The 27,994-nt window shown below is 32.3% G+C and overlaps 1 protein-coding gene across 2 annotated transcripts; it reads right to left on the bottom strand.

Moving 5' to 3' along the window:
• Nucleotides 1-17,930: 17,930 nt before the first annotated feature.
• LOC113517142 (silk gland factor 1) lies at nt 17,931-25,212 on the bottom strand. Of its 2 annotated transcripts, XR_008253530.1 has the most exons (4): nt 25,081-25,212; nt 24,751-24,871; nt 23,442-23,571; nt 17,931-18,445 (listed from the first exon to the last, which is right to left on the bottom strand). XR_008253530.1 is itself a non-coding variant. In XM_052900515.1 (2 exons), exon 1 carries the CDS (start codon nt 21,790-21,792, stop codon nt 20,737-20,739), a length of 1,056 nt encoding a protein of 351 aa, XP_052756475.1. In that variant the 5' UTR covers nt 21,793-21,946; the 3' UTR covers nt 17,931-18,445; nt 20,654-20,736. The 2 variants fall into 2 exon arrangements, 1 of the variants encoding a protein (XP_052756475.1); XM_052900515.1 differs by lacking the exons at nt 23,442-23,571; nt 24,751-24,871; nt 25,081-25,212 and adding an exon at nt 20,654-21,946.
• Between the last annotated feature and the right edge of the window lie 2,782 nt (nt 25,213-27,994).

Genomic DNA, 27,994 nt, shown 5'->3' with positions numbered 1-27,994 from the left:
TATCACGCGCGCGTTGCCGACCCTTAACAAACTTAATACGCCCTTTTAAACTATAGTAACTAACAATGTTAATTTTAAAATATATTATATATATCATGATTTGCAATAAACATTGAATTTATATATTGTCAATATAAATAAATATTAATAAAAAGTGTCGCATAATCTCTTAGTTGTATTTGCCTACAAGTAAATATTTATGTATACTTATATAGTAAGCATATCTCTTATAAGTGTATTTATTTATCTACATACTTTTTATTCAATAAAAAATCTGCCAAGTGTGTATCGGTGAGTCTTGATTCTGGGTTTTGTATCTTAGATTTTTTCGTTTCGACGTAATTATGAATAGAAAACGAAAAATTTGTGAATCGTTATTTATTATTTTCCTTCACTTTATGTGTATAGTTAGTCAATATAACCTACCCGTGTACCCAATTTCATTCAAATATGTTCAGCCATTTTATTGTGTAAACAAGCAAACATCTTTATAAACTTTCGCATTTATTATATCTAATGAATAGGATTATTATTTATATATTTTACAATTTATAGAAAATGTAAACATTTAAAAAACAATGTAAAAGTATGAAAATATCCTTCAACGTATTCCTAACTTTATTTTTTTTTTGTTAATATTCACTATAAGTGTGATATGTATGTGTTAATAACCATTAGTTTCTTTGTTACTAATATGTCAAAATATATTTTTTATCAATGATGACAGTACCTTATGCTTCTGGTATTTCCTGTGCTCATGAGCAGCAGTAGTCACCTACCATCAGATGAGCCAAGTACTATAATATACACCCCGTATTATAATAAAAACCTAATAGAAAAAATACGGGGGGGAAAGGGATTGTTAGTAATGGAGACTGAGAATCCCATTGCTAACAATATATCCAACCAGGTCGACCTCCTCGCGGTTCCCCCTGGAAACTATCATGATTAATTCCTGATGAATTCATCAAAATGGGCTAACTGGCCTGTTTTCATTCTCATCCATCACCCTTCACTGGTGCTCCGCCAGCGTATCCCGTTAGCGCAGGCGAGGTTACCATACCATTTTCACCCATCTAAAAAAAAAATAGGAAAAATGCAGAATGTATTGATATATTTTCAAAAGCACTTGTATTACGAAATAAAATTGAAATAAATAAGCTCACGACTATAATTTTAATTGAGGTAATCAGGTGCATTTGTCACTTGTTGCTGTTATGATAAATGTAACACTTGACTTGCCCACATTTTGCCAAACATATTATTTTTAGAATCTAACGTGACGGAGAGCAAGTCTGCCGCCATCACTCGGACAAATATAAGTTTGAACCATAGACTAATTACTATATATATTATAGAACTTAATTGATTTTACCATCATACCAACCTTTAACTGTCCACTGCTGAACATAAGCCTCCCCCTTGGGAGGGATTTTGCCAGTAGTTGCCACGGTTGGCAAGCAGATTGGCAATCGCAATTTAGGCTTTAAAGATGTTTTAAGAGGGACGCTGCTGCCCATGCCTCGCTCTCTCTTAGTCACCTCTTACGACGCTCACGGGAAAGGAAGTGGTGGCTTATTCTATGTCGGGACCACACAGACGTTAATTTATTTATTTATTCATTAGTACAAATATGTGTACATGGCAGACTTAATGCTAAAAGCATTCTCTCCCAGTCAACCATAGGGAAGTGTCAGAATACTCGAATGCGGTACTACTAATTATTGATATACATACATACTAAAATTATATATATATATATATATATATATATATATATATATATATATATATATATATATGAATAACAAACATGCTTACACATATATGACATATACTATATTATACACGAAATTGAGAATAATATAAAGCACTTACTGTTCGTGTGTGGAGTTAACTTACTTATTTATTTATTTGCGTTGCGATACTATTTATAATTAGTTGTTAGTGTTATTATTTAAAAAAATGTATTAAGTAATATGTATTTATTTTGTTTTATTTTAATTATTTACTTTAATACATTTCAATACACAATTAAAAAAGAGTATGATAACAGTTATCATCCTTCACTGGTGCCCCGCAGCGTATACCGTTAGCGCAGGTTTACCATTTCATTATTATCCATTAATGAATATCGAGCTTATTATCGGTCATGCGTTTGCCATTATCACAAAAAAAAATAGTGGTAAAATATAAAAAAATTCACTTGGTCAACTGGCCTGCTATATTGCATGACCGTTTATTTTATATCGCGATTGAACCCCAAAAAGTGAAAATACGTTACAAAATGGAAGCCACGGACTTTATCTAACGGTTATCATTTTTCGATTCCAACCGTTCCAAGTTTTCCGTTGTCGTAACTGCCTAGGTATAATTCATCTTATGGGTGCCCGGCACTCATAAATCATAGACATGTCGTCCTCTATGATCGGACTTTATGGAGATTAGATTATGGTTTGTATAGATTTGCGAAAAATATTGCTTTTTTTATAATCTCTATATTCGTATAAAATAAATTGTAAGTAGGTACTTATTTTAAACAAAAGTAATTGATAAGTGTATTGTATACTGTTTGGACTTTATTTTAATAATATCATAAATTCTAACTACACGATACCTGAACCAGAGAGAGACTTTGTACAAAAGTCACCTCTTGGGCACCTCTATCCGTCACGTTTCTGCCGTGAAGCATTTGTGTTTGCATGGCTGTGTTTCGGTTTGAAGGGTGGGACATGGCAATAAATTCACAGGGTACAGAGGAATAACACGTAAGTCCTTAGTAATGGCATCACATCGGGGTATCATGGGCGAAACAGTATACTCTGTTATGTCCATGGTACTGCTCATGTCTATAGGCGACGGTTACCACTTTCCATCAGGTGGGCTGTCAGCTTGTTTGCCATTCTAAGTTGTATAAAAAGAAAAAATCATTTACATCCACTAAAAAAAATTAAAAAATCTATCCAATGTCACTGACGTGGTCACCATTCTATTTTCAATAAAAAAAAAAACTTACTTTCGCCAATACATGTTAACCGAAATATGATCTTGATATTATGCTAAACCGCAGCGGTCCGGGGCTGGTTTTCGTTCCAGCAATACAGTTAAGTGCGTCCTGTGATGGATGGTGTTTGTTCAACAAATAGTTTTCAATTCTACGCCGACGGTCGCGGGCGGTCACTGTGCGCACCGCACCGCTCACGTCGCTTCGCCGCACCCGTGGGTTGATTTCACTCACGAAATTGGTATTAGGGGAATAATCTTGAAAAATTCGGGCATTGAAGGTTATATGTATAGATTATTATTGTTATCTTTATACCAGCCGTTACTGTCCACTGCTGAAGATAGACTTCCTCCATAAGGCCAATAGTTGCCACGCTTGGCAGGCGGGTTAGCAACCGCAATTAGGCATTGATAATATTTTAATAGGGACGCTGCTGTCCATCCCTCGACTGTTAAGCTCCCTTAGTGACATTTTCGATACCCACGGAAAAGCAAAGAGACAAATTCAAATAAACGTTTATGAATTTGTATGATGATTACTCAAAATACAGCCATTAATGTGCCAAGATGTATGAAACAAAAATAAATGTACTCGCTTTCACATATTACTTATGCTACTGTGTTACAATTGAACTGTTTGTATGGTATTGTTTATTTTTATGTTTTTGGTGCAATAAAGAGTTAAATAAATAAATACTAATAGGTATAATAAAATTGTAACTAGACGATGTCTGTGTATGGGAGATATTTAAGAAAAAATATTATAAACAGTCCTAATAAGACCATAATTATAAAAAACATAATAATAGAAAAGAATTAGAATAATAGAAGCAAAACGATAATTTTCAGAAATTTTGTCTGTCTATCTATCTGACCATCTTATCCATCTGTATGTTTGTTTCACATTATACCTATACAAAAAGTACTGTACCAAATTATATGCGGTTTTTAGATTTTTACTCCTTCACGATGATTGGTTAAGTTGTTAAGGCGTCAAGAGGTAACAAATAAACAAACTTACATTGAAATGTATTACAAAGAATAGCTGCCCCGGCAAATGTTCATTTCTTATCCATTTTTTCTTATAAGAATAAAATGTATCCCATCTCTCAAGTTGGACCAAACAGCACGTATTGGGGGAAAGGGATTGCTAATAATAAGGTCTAACATTCTTATTGCTAGCAATATTATATCAGGTTGCGCTCCACGCAGATCCCCCTGGAAACCATGGTCGCGTTAATTCTTGTCGAATTCGTCATGGTAGGTCTACTAAATTGTATTCATCCTCACACCGGAGCACCACCCCGCCAGTGTATAACAATATTACGGCGGTGTTACCATTCCATTTTCACCCATTAAAAAAAACAGTACAATTTTTATACAACTTAAAATGGGAACAAGCTGACAGCCCTGATGGAAAGTTGTAACCGTCGCCTATGGATATGACTATTATTTAAAAATTTCATTAAAATAAGCCATTTCAAAGATTAACGGAAACGAAAATAGCGATAATGTATTATATGAGTATTTATTATGTATTATGTATAATTATTTCAGTATGTTAGTGTAATTATGTTACATATTTTTCACGACATCTGCCCTTCATACTCTTTCTGTTTTTACCTAAAGGTTAGCTGGTAGAGAATGCCGTAGTGCATTAAGCTCGCCACTTGTATAAAGTTTACTTGTTCAATAAAGAATAAATAAATAAATACTTGATATATAAGCTAAGATATTAAGATTATAAACAGTCAAATACTCACAAGAAGCTGTTATGTACGGTATCCACATCACTCAGTTTCAACGCAAAATACAGGATTAAACCAGCTTTTTATCACAGTCACGCGTATTTCTTATTCTGACGTCATCATAATTAATTCACCGACAGAAGCCATTTTAGTTTAGTTACTCTATTTATGTAGTAAGTACTTACATTACTTACACTGAGACATACAATGTCATGTCGATTTGTATTCGTATCTATGAGTAATTCTCAAAGTCATTTTGAAGTTTCTCACTAGTGTTTCAGTGGGGAAATACGCAGTTTTAAGGTCAACATATAAATAGATAATGAGCTATGCAAGAAAATGTTTATTTCATATGTTAATTGTAAAACTTACTCATATTTCTCTGATGAAGAATTAGATCCTTAATACGAGTAGTGTATTTATAATAATTATAATAATATCACTGGATACACAACGCCATCTAGTTTCAAACTAAGCTAAAAATACAGACTTAGACGATATATAGATGTCCAATCTATATATCGTCTTCCCTAAATTTTGTCATTAGTGTGACAATTTTATAAACCTTTGATCACATCAGTGGTAGTATCAGGTTTTTGTCTGAGCAATAACAAATTTGCCGCGAACGCGCGATAAACGTTAAGACGCCAAAGTATCAGAAATAGACTCATATTACATTACCTAAGCGTAAGGTCTATGATGTAAATACGTGACAAAAAATTCTCCGTTTGTGATATCGACCGTCATCGACAGATTTACATTTAGGTGTAAAACTACTTTGGGTCACTTGTAGATGTGTTTTAATTTTACATTAAATTAAAAAAAAATTAAATTATGTAATAAAAAAGACAATGTATATTAATTTCAGATTGATTGTCATCATTATTTTAGTCTGTATCTATCCATTGCTGGAGAAAGGCTTTCTCCAATGCCTTCCACAATGTTTTTAAATTAAATTAGGTGTATTCTGTGATGTCTATGTCAATTGGTAATATTTTGCTACTTTTCATCAGATCCATTAAATTATTTTCCATTCTTAATTGTATAAAAAATGAATTTAACTCAAAAGAGAAAGACAAATGTGATATAGATAGTCGAGAAGTTAGTGGACGTTTGTAATAGGGTTGTTTTTTTTATACAACTTAGAATGGCAAACAAGCTGACGGCCCACCTGATGGAAAGTGGTAACCGTCACCTATAGACATGAGCAATACCATGGATATAACAGATTATACAGTTTTGCCCATGATACCCCCCATGCGTTGCCATTCCTGAGAATTCAGGTGTTATTCCTCCGTACCCAGTAAATTCACACCATATCCCACCATATCTCATCATTCAATTATGAAACGTTAAATTGATTCTCGATCGAATCAATTTAACGTTTCATAATTGTATGTAAGAAATATCAAAATTTATGTATAATTGGAGAAAGCATAGCATAATATAACACTCATATATGCGAGTACAAACACGTACAGGAGAATTTTAAACCATCAGCGCATCATAGCTACAGCTACCACAAGAAAAAGCCTGGTTTCTTTTTTGTAAGTTATCTTATGTCTATGGTATAAAAATCTCGAGATAATGTTAGGTATCAAAAACAGATCTACGAGTATCTATAAAAGACCTGAGACCTTTTTTTGCCGCCTGTGTAGGCGAATTGGGGTTATTGAATAAATAGGTATCCGAGATTCAATCACATCGACAATTCCGATTCTTTTTACGATTGGAAATAAATTTGAACTTTTTGATCTCAATACCTACGCTTGCTGTATGTAAACTCCTGTTCTATGTTTAGGTATACCTAATGTAGTTAAAAATAAATGTAGTTAGGGTTTCTTTTATTGTATAATAATTATAATTACGGAAAGAACTAAATTGAGTAAAGTCGTACGGACATGACAAGAAGTAAAACTTAAAAATTTGTTAATATCTATTCACAATTACAAATAACCTCCTTTTTAAGTCGAATAAAAATCGTCAGTTATTTTATTTTAAGTAGATACTTAAATTATCTTATTAGACTAATACTTTTGTTTTTTTAATAGGTACATAAGATATATATATATATATATATATATATATATATATATATATATATATATATATATATATATATATATATATATATATTCTTTATTTATTTATTGTGTATCTAAGGTACTTACTAATATTATAAAAAAAATATACTACTATTACTCTTATGGTATTGAGGCCACCTTCATTATCAGTGCTTTAGACGTGGCTTCTACAGATTTACGAACACGTCATCAAGGTGATGCAAACATGAATTAGAAAAATATCAGAGATTCTGGTTTTGATTTGACCTTAGAACCCAGAATAGCGTTGTCCAACTGAGCTGTTACCACTCAAACAACAATAAAATATAAACAGACAAAAGAAAAGATGTGAATTATTTAAAGTTATAATCGTAAGTGAAGTTGATACCATCCACCGTTACGCGCAACAAAGAGTGTTTTATTTTTATCATCACTTCACAAAACACACAAAGGCTCCACGGACATTCTGACATAATATCACACGTATTCAAATAAAAATGTTATAACAAAACTGAGACACAAAAAAAAACCTTCAAGTGATTCACTGCAACAACCTGGAAATGAAACAAACTGTTTCTGTAGGCGAAGTATAAATTCACACAAAGTTAACACTTTTTAATATTAAAATAAAGGTGATAATAAAATGTTACTGTTGATCAACTGCATGGCTGAGTTTGTTATCATTTGATGACTAGCAGAGATGTTGAATGGTTATCGTTTAGAAGGTTCGAAGCCCGGTAGCCTGGCACCTAACAAGATGAATAGAATGACATATAAAATCAATAAATGAACAAACAAAATCAATCGCCCACACCGTTTAAGGCGCGTTTACATTGATTTAACGACTCAATTTAGTAGATACTACTTGTATCTCGAGGCTTTTCTCGCGTGAATTTGGAATAAAAAAATATAAGGTTCATATGTTCAATATTGCTCATTTGAGTACAAAATCTCGGCCAAACTCAATTAAGAAATTATGTAAAGTTCTCTATAAATTTAAAACTACAAGTACTTACATATTACATATAACTTTATAATAATCATGATTAAGAAATAAAGACTTGTAACAGAAAATAAAACCGATAAAAACAGATTGAAAAGCAAAAATACAGAATAAATCACTTCCAAACGAAGAAGGCTGAGTCTAAATTTAGTCTAATTAGGAAACATAATCTCAAAAAATTTGGCTGAGTTTTATACTCGTCAGTATATTAATATCACTGAAATAAATTTTATTTATTTGTAAAAGAATTATTAAAATCTATTCAGATTTTAAGAAAATACTATATAATACTTACATAAATACAGATAAATTAGGAAACTCCTCCTTTTTAGTGGCATAAACACATCAACTACATTATACGTAGTTTCAATTTCAGACAGACAGAAATATGACCACTATAGATCATATTTCTGTCAAAATACCCTGATTTGCAAACACACTACACAATAAGTATTTTATATTTACAGGCAAATATTTTTCCTTTTACAGTTATAATAAATTTTTGTAACTACATTTTTTCTTTAATTTGCCCTAAAGAAGCATGAATTTTCTAATAACGTAACGTGCAACAATGGACACCATTATTCAAGACGGTGTTAAAAAAACGTCAGTGGGTCACCAATGGAGTGGTTAGCTTTATGGTACGTAGTAAACCACCAACGTTGTCCCGGGTTCGAAGCCGTCGGGCGCTAAAGAAACTATAAAAAGTGAATGGACTTATCAACTACGTATCAATAAAGCTTTGTTTCTCACATCAATGTAGCGAAAGTGTATCTACAATGTTTCTTTATGAAGTCGTAATGTCTTTATTATTGCTGCGAACTGACGAATGTATCTAATTTGAACGTAGACACGTTTGCGTATGGAATAAAGGTATTGAATGTTTTTTTCTTATTTCTTTTATGTTGTGAACAATATTGTTTTAGACTATTCAGACGTAACAAAATATCAAAGTCTTGGTAATTATACCTAATGATTGTTAATTTCGACATGATAGCTATCTAAGGATAGCTTAACTACCTCAACTGTTAAGAGGTATGGAGATAGTTTAGATTCAGTCGTCGTTCGAAAAAAAAAATTTAAGTCTCGCAATAATTACTAAATAAACACTCTCATATTGGAGGAGTATAATAAGGAGGAAGTATCTAATACTAAATTCAAATTATTATTAAAAAACACCAGTTAATTGATAATATTTCTTTTCTTGCAAAATTCTTTACTTCTTGACTTTTTCTTTTAATATTGACATTATTGACCTGACCAGAGGGAGACTTTGTACAAAAGTCGATTGCTTAGGTACCTCTGTCGCATTCGTGTTTCAACTGTGAAGCAGTTGTGTTTGCATGGCTGTGTTTCGGTTTGAAGGGTGGGATATGGCATGAATTTACAGGATACAGAGGAATGACACCTGAGTCCTCAGTAATGGCAACGCATGGGGAGTATCATGGGCGAAACAGTATACTCTGTTATATCCATGGTACTGCTCATGTCTATAGGCGACGGTTACCACTTTCCATCAGGTGGGCCATCAGCTTGATTGCCATTCTAAGTTGTATAAAAAAAAATTATAAATAATTTAATTAATATATAAAATAATCATAAATATATTGTAATTGTGACCACGTGTAAAATTTAATATTGTTGATTGTTGTATTTTATTCTGTTTTCAACTTCAATGATGACTTCATTATATAACTAAAATCATCGATGTTATATAATTGTATTGTATGCCCAATGTGCGAGTAGGCTGTGTAATTATCTTAAGCATTAATATAAACCTACGTTGTTTCTGAATGTTAGAAGAATATGTTTTCTGTAATTATGAATTATTGCAATGATAAATAAATTAAAAAAATCTTATTTAAGACTTATTATTATAATATACAGCTCTTATCATCAATACATATTTATACATACCCGTAAAATTACGAATTTCCATTGAATTGATAAATTCACTGCTTCTTGATTTTTGATTATTTTCCGTTACCAAACAATATTTATTTATTTTTTAGATGATTTGGGATTTTTTTTTTTGGCAAACATTTGTCCATTTGATGGAGAGGTCACCTTCTGCATGAACTCTACCTATATAAATAATACCTATACAGTGCCTTAGATATAAAAAAAATATAACTAGATACCCACTTAATTTATTGGATTAATATTACCATTATATGAGAAAAGAACGACGTCAAACTAGTAGGTATACCTACATACCACCTAAGTTGTAATTATATGCAAAACATAAGATAAAATAATAATTGATTGACATTTTTAACTAATATTAGCTATAATATAAATAATATTGGTAATACTAGCTATATCTCGCGGCTCCACCCGCGTCTATCAATATATAAATTATCCTACGTACTAAATTGACATATTATCTAACCGTTTACCAATATGCATACAAATCCGTTTAGTAGTTTTTGCGTGAAAGAGTAACAAACATTCATAAATCTATCAATCCATCATTTACAAGATTTCGCATTTATAATGTAAGTAGGGTTTATATGAATGTATGTGCAAGTATAGTATGATGAATTTGTAATGAGAATGATAGAATTTAATGAAACTGACTTATAATTACAAAATTAGAAGTCAGTTTCATTAAATTGTAACAGCATATGCTGAGTGGCGGCCACGTTGGCAATAATAAATGTAAAGTTTCTTTTTCTATTGATAATAAATGTAACTCTTTCTGTTGTTTTTTTTGTTACAACACAGGGGGCAAATGAGCATGCGGCTCACCTGATGGTAAGTGACTACCGCCGCCCATGGTCACCCAAAACACCTACGGCATTGCAGGTGTGCTGCCGGCCTTTTGTTGTTGGCAATAAATGTTTTCTCTCTTTCTAATTATGAATAAATATTCCATATCTGTATATCATCATCATCATCATTTAACTGTTCACTGCTGAACATAAGCCTCCCCGTGGAGGGTTTTGCCAGTAGTTGCCACGCTTGGCAGGCAAATTAACAACCACAATTAGGCTTTGGAGACGTTTTAAGAGGAACCTTGCTACCCAAATCGAAAAAGAAAGAGGTTCCCAATTCGGTGGTATTGTCTTCTTTCATGTTTGTTACTTCATAACTCCGTCAGTTACAAACCGACTTCAAGAATCCTTTTTTTTTCTGAAAGAAACTTTCAGATAGGATCAACCCATAGAAATTATATCAACATCGGTTTGGTATTTTAGTTTTTAAATCAAAATAATTGTTTTGCCACTACAGGTAAGAAGACTTAATGGTCGAAGGATGGTCAGCAGCGTCCCTCTTAAAACATACCAAAATCTAATTGCGGTTGCCAACTCGCCTACCAAACGTGACAACTACTGGCAAAACAGCCTTATGTCGGAGGCTTATGTTCAGCAGTGGACAGTTAACGGCTGATATGAAGATGAATACCATATATCTACGTGTTATAAACATCTATACTTATAATAAATCTGTAGAGAGGTAAATTCTGTACATGAAATATATCTCCAAAATAACTATCAGGGGGTGATAGTGATCGATATTGATGCCAAATATACAATCAGCAAAATTTTCGTCTGTCTGTCTGTATGTTCGTTATAGAAACAAAAACTACTGGACGGATTTTAACGAAACTTGGTACAATTATTCTTTATACTCCTGGGCAGGTTATAGTATACTTTTCATCACGCTACGATCAATAGGAGCACAGCAGTGAAGGGAAATGTTGGGAAAACGGGGGAAGTTACTCCATTTTTAAGCTTCCGTCGCGTGTGCAGCTTTAATGGCCACTTTTTAAAATGTAAAAATGTCCACCCGTGGGACGCGCCGGGACGGGCAGCTAATTTATTTATAAACAGCGACTTTGTTCGTCTGATCGTGATATGTTGATTCATCGAAATGAATACCTGTGTTCTTCTCCATCTTAAATATTTATAAAATATTATTGTTAAGACTAAAAAACAAACTCACTTTCACATTTGTAATATTTAAGTAAGGATTGAAGATTTGGCAGTTTACTAATTGGGCATAAGCATAGAAGGCGCGCGTACAAGTTCCACTCACTTTGTTTAAAATTTAAGTTAAATTTTTAAGTCGATAATATTAATTTTTAAAATATGATTTTCACATTTAAATAATATTTTATATTATATCAACTGTGATCACACAACCATTCCAAATAGGACACAAGTAAACCATTGATACAATGTAGATAGAGTAACTCTTAAAAAGTTGTTATTCGTTCGTGTTTCTTCGATTTCTTAAACAAATTAGCACTGTCACGTGTTAACCCTTTTGTGTGCATTTATTGCTTTACGAGCCTCTTTGACAGCCGATAACCCTACGCCGCCGAAGGCCGGAATGACCGAAATAAACTCTTGCGCAACGAGCCGACAAAAGTGAAAATAAGCAGTAAAAGTTGCATGGGACGAGTTATGATAAATTTTTATTTTGTGAAATTCTAGAAACAACAGGTTGACATTGTTTGTGAGGAAGGGTTCAAATTATCATCAGTAATTACTACCTACCTGATGTTTTTTTGGAGTTTGAAAGATATTTTTGAAACATTAGCAAAAATTTTATGAGTAAGTAGGTAAGTAAGGACGGCTTATTACTATGATTTCTAAATCTTTGTATGAATTAGCTTTCATATTCTTTAAGTTGCTTTCTAGTAGCATAGGCTTAGTTTAATTTAAATTATATTTAAGATAAAACATATTTTTAAAAAAATCGAAATTTTGATATATTAATGTTGTAATGCTTACCAAGAGCATGTATTTTTATAATTTTTTTTTATTTTCAACTGGTTTAAATAAAAAAAAAGTATTTGGTTTTTGTGATTGTCATGTGACAATCACAAAAACCAAATACTTTTGTTTTTGTGATTTGTGCACGGTGTATTCATCAATCAATTCCTTATTATTCATCAAGGCTTTATGGTACTGTTTTAATTTTGTCAAAAATAAATTTTAGGCGGGCAAGACATCTTAAGCCATATTGTTTATGTAAAATTGTGTCGTATGACACACACGATAAAGCAAGGCATTAATATGATGTCTCATTCATCTAAATCCGTCAAGTTGTTTGTCTGGTGGAAGCAGCCAAAAAAATACATACATCAACATAACTTGTAAACAATCTTACAATTACATACATACATAACTTGTGAACAGGTTGTATGTTTAAATTAAAAATAAATGATCATTCTTGGTCAAATGCGTAAAAGTCAATTATTATTGTTAAAACAAAGTTCTGTTTGTCCATATAACAATACTACTTAGGTATCTACCTATTTGTTTGTACTAGGTATTTAATCTATTTTATATAAAATAAGTATTAATTATGCATACTAATGCCGAATGTACTGTAACACGTGTACTATTTTATATTTTGTTGACAAATATTAGGTATATTAAAAGAATATATGATATTGTCATATTTTTTTTTGTATATTTGTAAACACGTCAAATTTAGTATTACCATCAATAGAGACGAGAGAAAAATGACTGTTGTAGACAGAGCCGACCTTCCTTTCCCGTACAACTACTGGCAAAACGCCTCAAGGGGGAGGTTTGTTCAGCAGTGGACAATTAAAGGTTGCTATGGTATCTATAAGACAGAGGTGAAAAAATTAATACAAAACCTAAAAATATAGCCAACTGTAAAGTGGTACAAAACTACGTTTACCTTATTTCTACTAGCTCTAGGGACGAATTTCGAGCTGGAAATTAAAAGACAGTTTGCAATATCAATATCTGCGGTGGTAAAATATGATAAAATCGGATCGGAAGGACAGCAGAATAACTAAAAATAATTTCATCTCAAAAATCGTGTTGTTTAAATATTTCCATACGACTTTGAAACCTGGACTCTGAGGTTAAAAGATCTCTGCAAAATTGATGCCTTGGAAATATGGTGTTGGAGACGTCTCCTCAAAATCTCGGGAACGGCTTATTACCAATGTCTCTGTTCTAGAGCAACTAAAAAGAAAGGCTCTCGTCGACTGTACATTTAAGAATACTCCACTTCTTCGGACACATTTCCAGAAAAGAGCAATCAATGCTTACGCTGGACGGACCTAATTGACTCGATTATTCCTTCGAGCATCACTCAATGTTTTCGTGAGGCATAATGTGGAGACATATCTTTATAGATCCCATCTATACGGGCAATTCATCCACCATATACACCATTAACACAACCATGACTACTCTAACAAGAGTAGTTGACTGAAAAGAAGATACAAGTTGAGTTTTATAAGTACATTCCCCACAGGTACATGTATCTATCTATTTTTATTACATCTAGTTAGCAGTATGTCATATAAATTCACTTTAAATATATTTAAATATATAATTTTTACCGATGTATATTATTACTATATATGAACATATTAGTATGATATTTTACATATTTAATAATTCATACTGTACTATCCTAACAATATATAGATAATTACTGTTTTTTTTCACTAAGTTACATTTTCAAAACTTAAATATTTGAAACGATCAGAATTACAAATTTCGAAATTTTCACTGAGAAATATTAAAATCTACATATAGTACAAATAGACATAAATAAATAAAGTAATACTATAAGAATAAATAAGTTATACTTAATAATTTTTTTCTATGGCATAAGAACTACATTTGCATAGGTAACGTTTAAATTTACTGTGTTTACAGATCTTGATTTATTAAATTATTCTAATTTTGTTAATTTGTAATAATATTTCTAATGATATAATAAAACAATTATTAAAATAATTTTATATAATAATAATAAAAATATGTGTTAAATAAAAATGCTGTATATTTTTGTAAATACTTAATTTTATTAACTCTGAAACTAACAGATGATATATAAGTATCCTATCTAGATTCGAGTAATATGACATTAATATGTATTTATGATTACAAGGATTAATTTAGCATAAATAATATTATATATGTATATTATCATAGCTTAATTATAGCTATGTTTTATAAGCTATTTTGGCAAGCGTATAGTTGGATGAATTTTAATAATAAACTTATTTATTAAATGATACAGTTTAAATATTATAAATTTAAAGATTATATGTGTTGGTTATGAAAACGTAACACCTATATTTACCTTATTTTGACCATCATAATGTTTTGTCGTTTTCTTTCGTATTAAAAATTCCGTTTGAAAGAAAGAGACGAAACAAGATAATAGTATAAATAAGCCGACTGAACATTTGAAGTTAAAACCCCTTATTGAAAAAGGGACACAGTAAATTCGTTTTAAATTAATTCAAATCACCAATTTTATAACAGAGCAAAATTATAACATTTATAAAGGAAAATATATCTTAAAAATACATAAGTCGGTATTAGAGATGTGAACACAGGTAAATATATAATATAAATTACGTAAACATCTTTAGTTATCTACATCTACCTATTCAAAATATTACTTCATGCATTTTCCTTTTAAAATAAACATTAACTTAAGATTTCTAGTTGACACAATTATAATAAATTTTTGAGCACTGTTAGAGAACAAAATCCTTGCTGTACAGAGGTATGACTTCCTTTTATTCTTTTACTTTTTCAATCATAATCAAATTTTCATTTTAATATTAAACTGAAAATTTATTATAATTACATATAATTTATATGAATTATATGTAGTGTCGAGCAGTTTACTAGTTATGATAATTGTAAATGAAATTATTATAAATTAACTAACCAATCAAGTTTATCTATACTTATAATAAATCTGTAGAGAGGTCAATTCTGTACATGAAATATATTTCCAAAATAACTAACAGGGGGTGATTAGTGATCGATACTGATGCCAAAAATGCAATCAGTAAAATATTTGTCTGTCTATCTGTATGTTCGTTATAGAAACAAAAACTACTCGACGGATTTTAACGAAACTTGGCACAATTATTCTTTATACTCCAGGGCAGGTTATAGTATATTTTTCATCATGCTACGATCAATAGAAGCAAAGCAGTGAAGGGAAATGTGTCTGTTACATCAACACCACTGAACCGTGAGGAAGGACATAGGCTACTTATTTTACGAAAAACGATGGAAACGCGAACGTAGTCGCGGGCAACAGCTAGTATGTAATAAAATAATTTCATATAGTCATTCCAACTTGTAGTCAACAATACCAGGCCAGCCACTGTACTAAGTGGTATTGATAAAGGTTATAACCTTCAAGGTTTTTACTAAATACGTATGATTCAAGGCGAAACATACTGGTTTATGGTTAAAAACATAATATATCCAAAACTTTTAGAAACAAGAAGATGTTTTCTGATACCTCTTTGCTGTAAAGGCCTACACAGACGAACAACACTTCTCGTCCAGAGTACCTACCACCAATTGGAATAAATCACTCAAAACTGTATCTTTGCCCACTGAAAATAGAGTACTTGTTTTCATAATGACGGAGCAATAAAACAAAGTGACACTACTAGCTATTTTTCATCTCCTGGATATTAAAGGAGACGACTAAAGAAAAAAAGGTCATAACACTAGAGGAAACGAATGAAAACTCGATATAAAATCCTATACTAAATTGTCTGACCGACATTTTAACAATAATTCTCGTCTTATAATAAGAAACTTGCACTTAGTAGTGAAGTTTCATGAAGTTAGTAAATTAATACACACAATACACAACGCATACACAATTGACTAAAATTAGTACGTTTTCTAAGTTCTTCTCTCTACGTACGCTCTCTACGTTCTTAAGTCTGTGTAGGTATAAGACAGTAGTCGCATATATTTTTAATCGGTAAATTACACTGCGTTCCCAATAAACATACCCTTATTAGGTATATTATAGATTTACTTGTTCATGCCTAAAATATATACATTTATATAAAAGTATATATGTGATTAATATATAAAATATACTTTTGTAGATGTCTGAGTAACCATTAATGTATACATAACATATTGCTTGCAATTTGGCTAATCAACGTTTTTATATATTTGTATTTTTATATTCATTTTGATGTATGTTTTTTGACACTTTTTTCCTTGTTAGTTTTAAAATATAGAGTCTCACTTGACATTAGTTTATATTGTTTTCCTGTCACATAATGCATTATTTTTTCCGTCTAAATTATACATTTCAGAAGAAACGGGAGGTAATAATTATACCATAGAACAAATTTGGTTAAATACTACCTTGTCTATATTAAACAGCAAATAAAAAATCCGCACTCAAGTAGGTACAATGGTGTGTCACGTCTGTGTAGGCCTTATTGATACACGCATTACTTAATCTAAATGTCCTGTAGATAATGTTCTCAAACTAATAGATAATCAAAGGGTAATTAATTCCTATAAATTTCATTATAATAATAATAATAATTGAGCTTTCTGTTTTTTTTTATACAACTTACAATGGCAAACAAGCTGACGGTCCACCTGATGGAAAGCGGTAACCGTTGTCTATAGACACAAGCAGTGTGATGGACATAACAGAGTTTGTTGTGTTGTATTTGCATGGCTGTGTTTCGGTTTGAAGGTTGGGATATGGCGGGAATTTACTGGGTACGGAGAAATAACACCTGAGTCCTCAGGAATGGCAACGCATGGGGTTATCATGGGCGAAACAGTATACTCTATTATGTCCATGGTACTGCTCATGTCTATAGGCGACGGTTACCACTTTCTATCAGGTGGGCCATCAGCTTGTTTGCCATTCTAAGTTGTATAAAAAAGTATACTGTTTCGCCCATGATACCCCCCATGCGTTGCCATGCCTAAGGACTCAGGTATTATTCCTCTGTACCCTGTAAATTCACGCCATATCCCACCCTTCAAACCGAAACATAGTTAGCAAACACAACTGCTTTACGGTTGAAAGACGAATGGGACAGAGGTACTCAAGCAAACGACTTTTGTACAAACTCTCCCTTAATATATGTACCTCGGTCATAAATGAAAATTATTAATATTCTATCTTTTCATAGGCATAGTAATTAACTTACGAATATCATTATCATTTTTATACGTTACAGAATATCAATTTTGTAAATAATAAATGGGATTAATAGAAATAAACGACTCTTAAATCTGTAGTACATAAAGCTAGACTATACGCTTGCCAAACATATTCAGTTCTTAATAAAATGCTAAATTGACACTTGCATATAAATATATATTGGAATGGAATGTGCAGAAGCATAGATAGGAACCTATCTTACACCAAACACCATTATTTAGAAGTCTTTATACAGGTTGCCCAGAAAACAATTGACATAAAAAAAGTATAATGAACTAATTAAATTGTATTTTTCTCTCAGCTACTTGCTATCACTTTTAAATATAAAATAATACAAATAAATTTAGGAAAAAACCTTCATCAGACGAACTGTGTATTTATGTAATTGTTCCATGGGCACACTGTATACATCTTATTGTCTATATATACAAAACTTAACTAAACTCCTAAATGCGATGGTCGATGACAGAACTATAATTCCTTTCGCCTATCTAAGTATATAATATATTTATATACATTTTACACAAGACATTGCACTGTTCAACGGTCCACGATATGACGTCACTTCGTCAATATATATTCGTTTGAGTGTCAACTGTTGTTGGAATAGGTAAATAACAATCTAATCCAAGTTCTTCTTCAATCTCGTCCTACAATGGAGAGGAATAATTAAAGTTTCATCTAGTAAAGGCATAAAAATAATAAAAAAACTTTATAATAAAACTCTTATACTGAATGATAGACGAAGAAAATGTAACGTAAAAATTTTATTAAAAAAGCATTCTGCAAAATTTATCCTTTAAGTCATTGAAAATGTTTGTACTCGTATTTGTATGTAATTATAAAATATTGATAAATCACAACTGATAAATGGCTAGGCTATTTCACTTAGTTACTACTATTACAGAATATAAATAAACAATAATGATTGAAGAAAATAATTTCAGTTGAATTATTTATATGTCATTGTTTATTTTTATGTTTTGGTGCAATAAAGAGTTCAGTAAATAAATTGAAGAAAATAATAAAATTTTGATAATTTTGTACAAATATTAAATAAACTGTGTAGTATATACTTATATATATATATATATATATATATATATATATATATATATATATATATATAGTATATACTTGTATATATATATGCAAAATTCATACACTTTAGGCTTAAAGTTTGAAAAGAATTTTTACGTCAATAAATATGGAGTGTTTAAAAGAATCTACGAGTATAAAAGTGAGCGATATTTTTTTTATAACACAGGGGGCATCGTCACCTGATGGTAAATGACTACCGCCGCCCATGATCGCATACAACACCAAAAACATTGCCTTTGGTCTTTTAAAAAGGAATATGCTGTTTTCTTGAAGGTTATAATGTCGTATCGGTTCGGAAATACTGCTACTGGAAGTTAATTCCAAATAGTGGTTGTACGTGGAGGAACGTGTCTTGTAAAACGCACTGTGGAAGACCGCCACTCATCCAGACGGTGGATGGTTGAGGGATGAAACTGTAGTTTGTGGCGGGTTATAATTAGCAGTAGGTATCAATTCGAACACTTCCCATGATAAATTCGGTAGAAGAGAAGAAGAGAGCACAGAGATGCAATATCTCTACGCAGTTTCAGTGGGTCTAGTCGGACAGTAACGTGGTGATCATCAATAATTCAAGCCGTTCAATTTTGAACGCGGTCTAACGGAAGGAGCTGTAAGGAGGATATGTGTAAAAAAAATACTTTGGATGCGATAAAAATTACCTTCATAATTACAAATATTAAATTAATAACATTCTTTTTATGCATCTGCAAGCAGAAAAAACGGCACTGACTATGGACAGTAAAATAAATACTTAACTCAATCACCGGAGAAATGGATTATGCACTGAAATACGGATAAATATATATGCGAAGAGCACGTGTAAATAAATGGTTTGGAGCATGGTTATTTTGTGTTACCAATAAATAAATATGCATTTTTAAATAAACTTTTTTATATATATATATATATATATACATATATATATATATATATATATATATATACATATATAATGAATATGAATACATTTTATGAAGAGTAACTTAATAATAATGATTACTTCATTTATTAATAATAAAACGGTTGAAATAACTACTGCCATTTTTTTGGTTAAATAAATATAATTGATATGTTAAAAAAAATAAAAATAAATGGCTAAAATAATGATGATGATGAAATATTATGATAGTCGTAGCAGATACGATATCAGTCAATTTTTCTTTATTAAATTCTTATATTAAATGTTATTTTCTGTTTTATGTAAAAAAAAGAGTTCAACGCGCGCGTTGCACAAATAAACAGTTTATCTAAACATAATGCGTAGATAAAAGCACCGATAAAAGCAACGTATCGATCGAATTGTACTTGCAAATTATCACACATTATGTCACGTCTATTATACTTTATTTTGGGCGGGCAAATCATCTATACTGTCTACCTTTTGCTTAATATCTTTAAAAAACGATAATGATCAATTTTTTAAGCTCTAACAACAATTGACACTCAAACAACAAATCGAAGGACTATAAAGGACACTTTCGTAAAAGTTCCACATGCGATATAGGCGTATCTCGCATAACCGCCCGAAGCACGACCCGCGTCCATCGTGCACTAAAACATCTACCTACTAAAACGCACACAGTATGGACTCATTTGGAAATCATTGTAAATATTTACAAATATACACAAACCCTTCGGACGGGTGGCACCCCTACTAGAATATCACCAAAAACAAAACGCTCACACGGAGTCCAATATCAACATGAGATTAGGGAGTACTCGATAATGTCTTTGCACCAGAGCCTTCTGTTACTTACATCAGCGGCTAGGGCGCGGCGGGGGCATCGTGCGGCGCGGTCCAGACGGGCGCGCGGCGCGACGCCTACGCCAACGGGTATTGTCACAAGGGCGGCTGCGTGTGCGCATGGTGGTGATGGTACAACGGCGACTGGTAGTAGTTCTCCGCCGGCGTGTGCCCGTATCCATAGTTAACGTCGTACATCTTCAAGTCAGCCTTCGTGTCGGCGCCTGGTAGCAGCCGCGTAATGCTGAATGGGTGAGTCGCCGGCGCGTATCCCTGTGGCTCCTGTTTTAGCTGAGCGTAATGTTCCAGCGACAACGGCGTATGCTCCGGCAGGCATAGTTCCGGCCCTGCGTGCAATTGCGCTAAGATATCGTCACGCATCTCTTTGTCTTCTCCTGCGCCACCGCCGGCGCCTGAAGTCTTTTCGTGTGCGTGCTCACCTCGTTTTTCATGTGAGCCGCCGTGGTGACCGTGTCCGTGAGCCGCTTTCTGCGCTTGTCTTATCGACTCCTTCTTTTCGTCTTTAAATCGTTTCTGGCGTCTCAAGAAACATCCATTCTCAAACATGTTACCACTGTCGGGATGTAGGGCCCAGAAAGAACCTTTGCCAGGCTTGTCGGGAGTGCGTGGCACTTTCACGAAACAATCGTTGAAAGAGAGCGAGTGTCGAATCGAGTTCTGCCAACGTTGTTGGTTCTGTCGGTAAAACGGGAACAAGTCCATGATGAACTGGTAGATTTCCGAGAGTGTGAGCATGCGCGATGGATTATTCTGGATGGCCATCGTAATAAGAGATATGTAAGAATATGGCGGTTTTGCGTGTGTATACGAACGGCGGTAGGTCTTGTCGTTGCGGGCTCTCTGCAGTGCTGAAGTGGGTGAAGCTGCCTCTTGTTCACGCGGTAACGATCCGTAGGGTACAGCTCCACCGCCGCCCATGCAGGATGCCATCGTGCTGGGCGGCGAGTATCCGACGCCCGGGGAGCCCATGCACGAGCCGCCAGCAACCATGTTGTTGGAGTAGAGATTCGGATAGGGCTGCGTTGGCATGCATCCCATACCATTAACGTAATGTGGCGCGAGACCCGGAGACAACGAGGACAGCGACGCAGACGTCGGCACGTCGCCGTACGAGAGCTTCTGCGAGATCATGGCTAGCGCATCACCCGCGCGTGCACGCCGGCCAGGGGCAAACACTCGCACTGATTGAAAGAGTAAATAGAAGCCGGGGGCCCGAGCGCCCCACCACCTCGCAAGCTATTGGCAGGCAGTGAGGCGGAGTCGGCCCGGTTCCGCCCCGGGTGAGCTGCGCGCACATCTCTCGAACTCCCTCCCCGCGTGCCCCGCGCCGCTCCCCTCCTCTTCGCCCCGCCGTCCCCCTCGTGCGCGTCAAGCTTCGCTCCGCTCGCGCCTTTCCAACGCTAATAATACCGCAGCTCGCAACGATAAAAACATGGAATAATCATAAGTGCGTTAGCTTGAATGTGTGCTTGTGTAGAGCGTCGAATTTCGTCTGTCTCGAGGTTTACGTAAAAAGGTTATATCGAATATCGTGACCGCTAAAGAGATTTCAATCTTATTATGAAACTTAGATAAGTATGTGTGATGCAGTATCTAATAGATAGGTAGGTATGTATTTGAATAGAAAGTGAATTAAATGAATCTACATATAGGTACAAAGATAATGACTATTAATAAGTATACGTATTACAATAGTCCTTTCAAAGTTGAAAAATATATTTTCCTGCTTTCCCAGTATTTTATATATGAAAGCCATGTATTTAAACTATATATTATTTTAATTTTGTTACGTCAATTACTAATATTTGAACAACGAGTAAAAATTTAGAGGTAAATGTTACCTACATTACCTACATTACACTAAATTATATCTACACTAGACGAAAAAACTTTTATAATTATTTTAATAAAATTTAAAATGTTTTTCAGCCTAGTTGTATATCTATAGGTATTATGTAGGTTACCCATATAGTTTGTTTAACTACCAATGACTCAAACGTTTTAAGTCTAACAATACTCTCTTTTATTGCTTTACGTAAAAATTCAAAATGACAAGAATTAATTTAGTTATAATTATTTTTTATTTAACTTAGGATAGAGTTTTTTCCGATAGATTATGTCGTAATATATGATTTTTCATGTTAATATTTTCATTTCATATTAACAATTGTGACTTAAATACAAATTACAAAATAAACATTAAACTTGTTTATAATTTAAAATAAAATAATAAACTTATTTATATGGTATTTAATTTTTTTAGAAATAGAAATTGCTTTCCTTACCTATCATAGATTAAATAACAATAAATCGTTTTATTATGGACGATGATATGATACCATACATCTAAACAAATACAGAGTTTATTTATTAAAATTGATATAATATTCCTTTTTTTAAGTCGATTAATAATAAAGCAACACTCGCTACTCCGGAAGTAAGCAGTGACATAACAAATCATTCAGAAAGTTCCTGATTAGTACATATAGATTTTTTTGTTTGGGTTGTGTCTTATCAGATTAATAATTTTTATCTGAGTCTATATGAAATCACGTCGATACCTACTTATATACGTAAATTGATACGCTGTTTATATTGATATCTATATATTAATTAACATACGTATTATAAATACGTATATTTAAATTAGTTTGAGATGAGATGAACAGCAAATCACAAATGCGATAAGCACTTATTAATCAAATTAGATATATACCACAACAATATACACTACATATACATATATACCTATATATAAGAACAATATACTATATACTTACACATAAGTATCTCAACATAATTGTCATAATAATAATAAGCCCTGGTTTCGTTGTCTTCACCTTATTACTCCAAGGGTTGCACTTCGAGTACGTAAGAATGGTGCCCAAGCAGACGACCTTTGTAAAAAGTCTGGAAAACAAAACAATTGAATTTAAATCAAATTGAAATAGCATGAAAACAACATACATTTTTTTATGTATCATAGTGCTGTAGGACACAATCGGTTGTATACTGAATTCCAAGCTGCATTATAAAATTACTTAGTACATAACAGTGATATGCCTCTGACTACCCTACGAAGCATTATAATGGTAATAACAATAAACATTATAATTTATTTATTTTATTCTATTATTTCGTAACGCTACACCTACGAAATGTGCCGCTAAGGGTGGCGTGAGCGACGCCGCGACGCGCGTTCCTCCCGTCGGCCTTAGGCTTATTTATTTAGGTTAAACCAGTTAAAAGAATTAAAATAAAAGAATACTTAGCAATATTGAATATATTGAATAGCATAAATATACATCTTACTAATACATTACAGTTGTAACTTAACATACATTGAACATATTTAAGAAATAATTATATGAGTGGTTTAAATTAAAATAATAGGAGTCAAAAATATTGTATTGTTTTGATTTTTAGTAACTTTGTTTGTCTGAAACTACTGTACTAATAGCATTAAAAGCAGTTTACACTTTTAATTTCTGAAAGTCTAACTTAAAAGTTGGTATAAGTATGTTTTATTTTGATAAATCAATTAATAGTGGTCTATTGCTTTAATTTTCGTACTTCTGAAATCTTTAGTTACGAGTATATTTACAATTACATTTAATAACTTGTCATTTATATATAATAAATACTATAATAGATTTCCTTAAAGTAGACTCTATTTTTCTTAGGTTATATTTATTAGACATATATTTATTTCAACGTATTATTATAACATGCTTATATGAATATTTAAGTGTAAAACAATTATTAAAACATACATATGGGTAGGTAACTGCAGTAGGAGGGGAGAAAGGGATTGTTAGCAATGGAGTTCGACAGCCCCATTGCTAGCAATATGCCTTATCAGTCAACCTCTACGTGGTTCCCCCTGGAAACCATCGTGAACAATTCTCGTTGAATTCGTCACGATGGGCTAACTGACATGTTATATCCTCATTTATCATCCTTCACTGGTACCCCGCTGGTGTAAACCGATAGCGCGGGTGAGGTTACTATTTCATTATCACCTATAAAAAAAAAACTGCAGTAGGAACTATACATCTATATAAATAAATATAAAAAAAAAATATTTACCGCGGGTCTGGTGGGGTTCCCGATGATCCAAGATTGATGCTCCTTAGTAGGTACCAGGACCTGACACATCACTGGCACACGAATTTATGTTTCACCAAACCCTCTGTATACCAGGCTTTACCTTTAAGTTAAATAAAAAATATGTTTAGCAAACAATACCTAGTCAAAACACCTGCTCTAAAGTCAGTACTGTTTAATTTGAGTTAGCTAAGAGTCGACTGGAGCTTTCTAGCAATACTTGTTTGTACCTGTACAGTATATTCCTAACACACCTACATTACTATCAATCAAACTTTTTTATATAATTAAATATAAAAAAGTTTGATTTACCTCGGATATGGTGGGGTTCCCGATGATCCAAGATTAATGCTCATTAATACCACGTTCTGACACACCACTGGTACACGAGTTTATGTTTCACCAATCACCATACATCCTCTGTATACCGGACTTTACCTTGATTAAATAAAAAATATGTTTAGCAAACAATACCTAGTCAAAACACCTGTTCTAAAGTCAGTACTGTTCAATTTGAATTAGCTAAGTGTCGACTGGAGCATTCTAGCAATACTTGTTTGTACCTGTACAGTATATTCCTAACATACCTACATTACTATCAATCAGTTTCCCCAATTTCCATAGATACATAATGTACACTACTTAAGAACGTGCATATAACAATTACTGAATGGTGATCAAAGTTTATTTCTAATTGATAGTTTGAGTTAATATGTTTGTTTAACTCTAATTTATTTGTTTACGATAGGCATTTTGTGAGCCCTATCGTAAAATGGTAGATAACCGTTTGAAAGTAATTTGGAGACAGTAATTAATTGTTATGCCTTGTGACAATTAATGCAACTAATGTGAATATTATATAACGTACTTAATTTTAAATATACTTATATCCTTACAAATTTTATAAATGAGTTAAAGTGAGTTTGTTTGTTTATTACCTTTTGGCGGTTTCATGGCGCGACCAATCTTTGTTTATTTTGTTAAAGTAAGTACTATTTGAGATAAAGGATGTAGTACTGTATATACCTGTCAATCAACATACCCCGGTCACGTGAACGAAGTCAGGAGTAAATTGTAGTAGTAATTTAAATATTATTCTAACGATCGGTATTTAAGGTGGAGACATATATGTACAGTTGTAACTTGACGATATCTATACATACATACATGGCAGATATTTAAGAAATAATTTAATTTAATTTTTACTATAATTATATGAGTCGTCTGAATTAGACCAATAGGAGTCAAAAGTATTGTTTTGTTTGTTTTGTTTTGATTTTTAGTAATTTTGTTTGTCTGAAACTACTGTACCAAATTAAAAGCAGTTTGCACTTTTAATTTCTGAAGGTCGAACTTAAAAGTTGATATAAGTATGTTTTATTTTTATAAATAAATTAGTATTGGTCTGTTGCTTAAATTTTCGTACTTCTGAAATCGACACGTACCTACAAAGAAACAGGCAAACAGTTATATATACAACTAGCGGCAACCCGGCTTCGCACGGGTGGATATTTTTACAACATTTTACATTTTTATCTGATCTTACCTAGCTATTTCATAGATGACCCGCCCCCACTTGCCCTCTCCGCACCGCTAAAATAGGTATGAATAACATGTACAACGCGACAGCGTTTTTTTATTCTATTTCTATGACTTATTAAATTCGTAATATCTATTGAATGGAATAGCCGATTTGAACAATTCAAAAAGTAATCTATATAAATTGAAATAGTTTTGAAAACAATATGATTTATTTGGATAAGGATTTAAACAGAAGTATGAATAACATAGTGTAATTTTAGTCGATATTTCTATCAATTTTTAAAATGTAAAAAGTGGTTATTGTGACATAACGATAATAGTTGGACATATAGCATCGCTAAGTTTTTTGTAGTTATTGATATTTTCTTCAATATTGTAAAACATACTTTTGTTCTATCACCAATAGTTTCCACAGCGCACGCGACGAAAGATATTTTATAGCATTTTTTTACACCTTGAGTTACGTTACTAAAGTTTTAGTAAGGATCCCTAATCTTTTCTAGCAATTAATATAGCCTATTTTACTCAGGGTGAATGTAGCTTTCTAATGGTGAAAGAATTTTTTAAATCGACAAAGTTGTTTTTGAGTTTATTCATTACAAACATACATACAAAAATACAAATCTTTCCTCTTTATAATATTAGTGTAGATTACGAGTACATTTAATAGCTTATCATTTATATATTATATATACAGATTTCCTTAAAGTAGACTCTATTTTTCTTAGGTTATATTTATTAAACATATATTTATTACAACGTAAATATTATTACAACATACTTATATGAATATTTAAATGTAATTAACAAAAATGCAATTACCAAAATATACATATGGGTAACTGCAACAGGTACTTATTCACCTATATAATTAAATATAAAAAAAAGTTTGATTTGCCTCGGATATGGTGGGGTTCCCGATGATCCAAGATTAATGCTCATTAATACCACGTTCTGACATACCAATGGCACACGAGTTTATGTTTCACCAATCACCATACATCCTCTGTATACCGGACTTTACCTTGATTAAATAAAAAATATGTTTAGCAAACAATACCTTGTCAAAACACCTGTTCTAAACTGGAACTTTCTAGCAATACTTGTTTGTACCTATACAGTATATTCCTAACACACCTACGTTACTATCAATCAGTTTCCCCAATTTCCATAGATACATAATGTACACTACTTAAGAACGTGCATATAACAATTACTGAATGGTGATCAAAGTTTATTTCTAATTGATAGTTTGAGTTAATATGTTTGTTTAACTCTAATTTATTTGTTTACGATAGGCATTTTGTGAGGCCTATCGTTAAATGGTAGATAAGCGTTTGAAAGTAATTTGGAGACAGTAATTAATTGTAATGCCTTGTGACAATTAATGCAATGTGAATATTATATAACGTACTTAATTTTGAATAATCTTATATCCTTGTAAATTTTATTAAGAGTCATTCCATTTAAAATCGTCTAAAAATAAAAAAAATTGTTGCCGACCCATTTTAGATTTTAGTGTAACTTTGAGGGACTCTTCTCTAGGGTTCCTAAGAATGAAATTTACACGAATTTAATTTTTATAAGCGCTTGATTCCGCGCATTTAAATAAAAACTTCAAAATATCGATTTTTTTTAGCTTAATTAATTTTTCCTCAAAGTTTTTTCTTTTTGAAGATTATTC

This window comes from Galleria mellonella, unplaced genomic scaffold (assembly GCF_026898425.1).
Source record: "Galleria mellonella isolate WM207_F2 unplaced genomic scaffold, CSIRO_AGI_GalMel_v1 utg65, whole genome shotgun sequence".
In the NCBI taxonomy this organism is placed as follows: domain Eukaryota; kingdom Metazoa; phylum Arthropoda; class Insecta; order Lepidoptera; family Pyralidae; genus Galleria; species Galleria mellonella.
The sequence above is the reverse complement of the archived record's forward strand: the minus strand, read 5'-3'. Positions and strand labels throughout refer to the sequence as shown.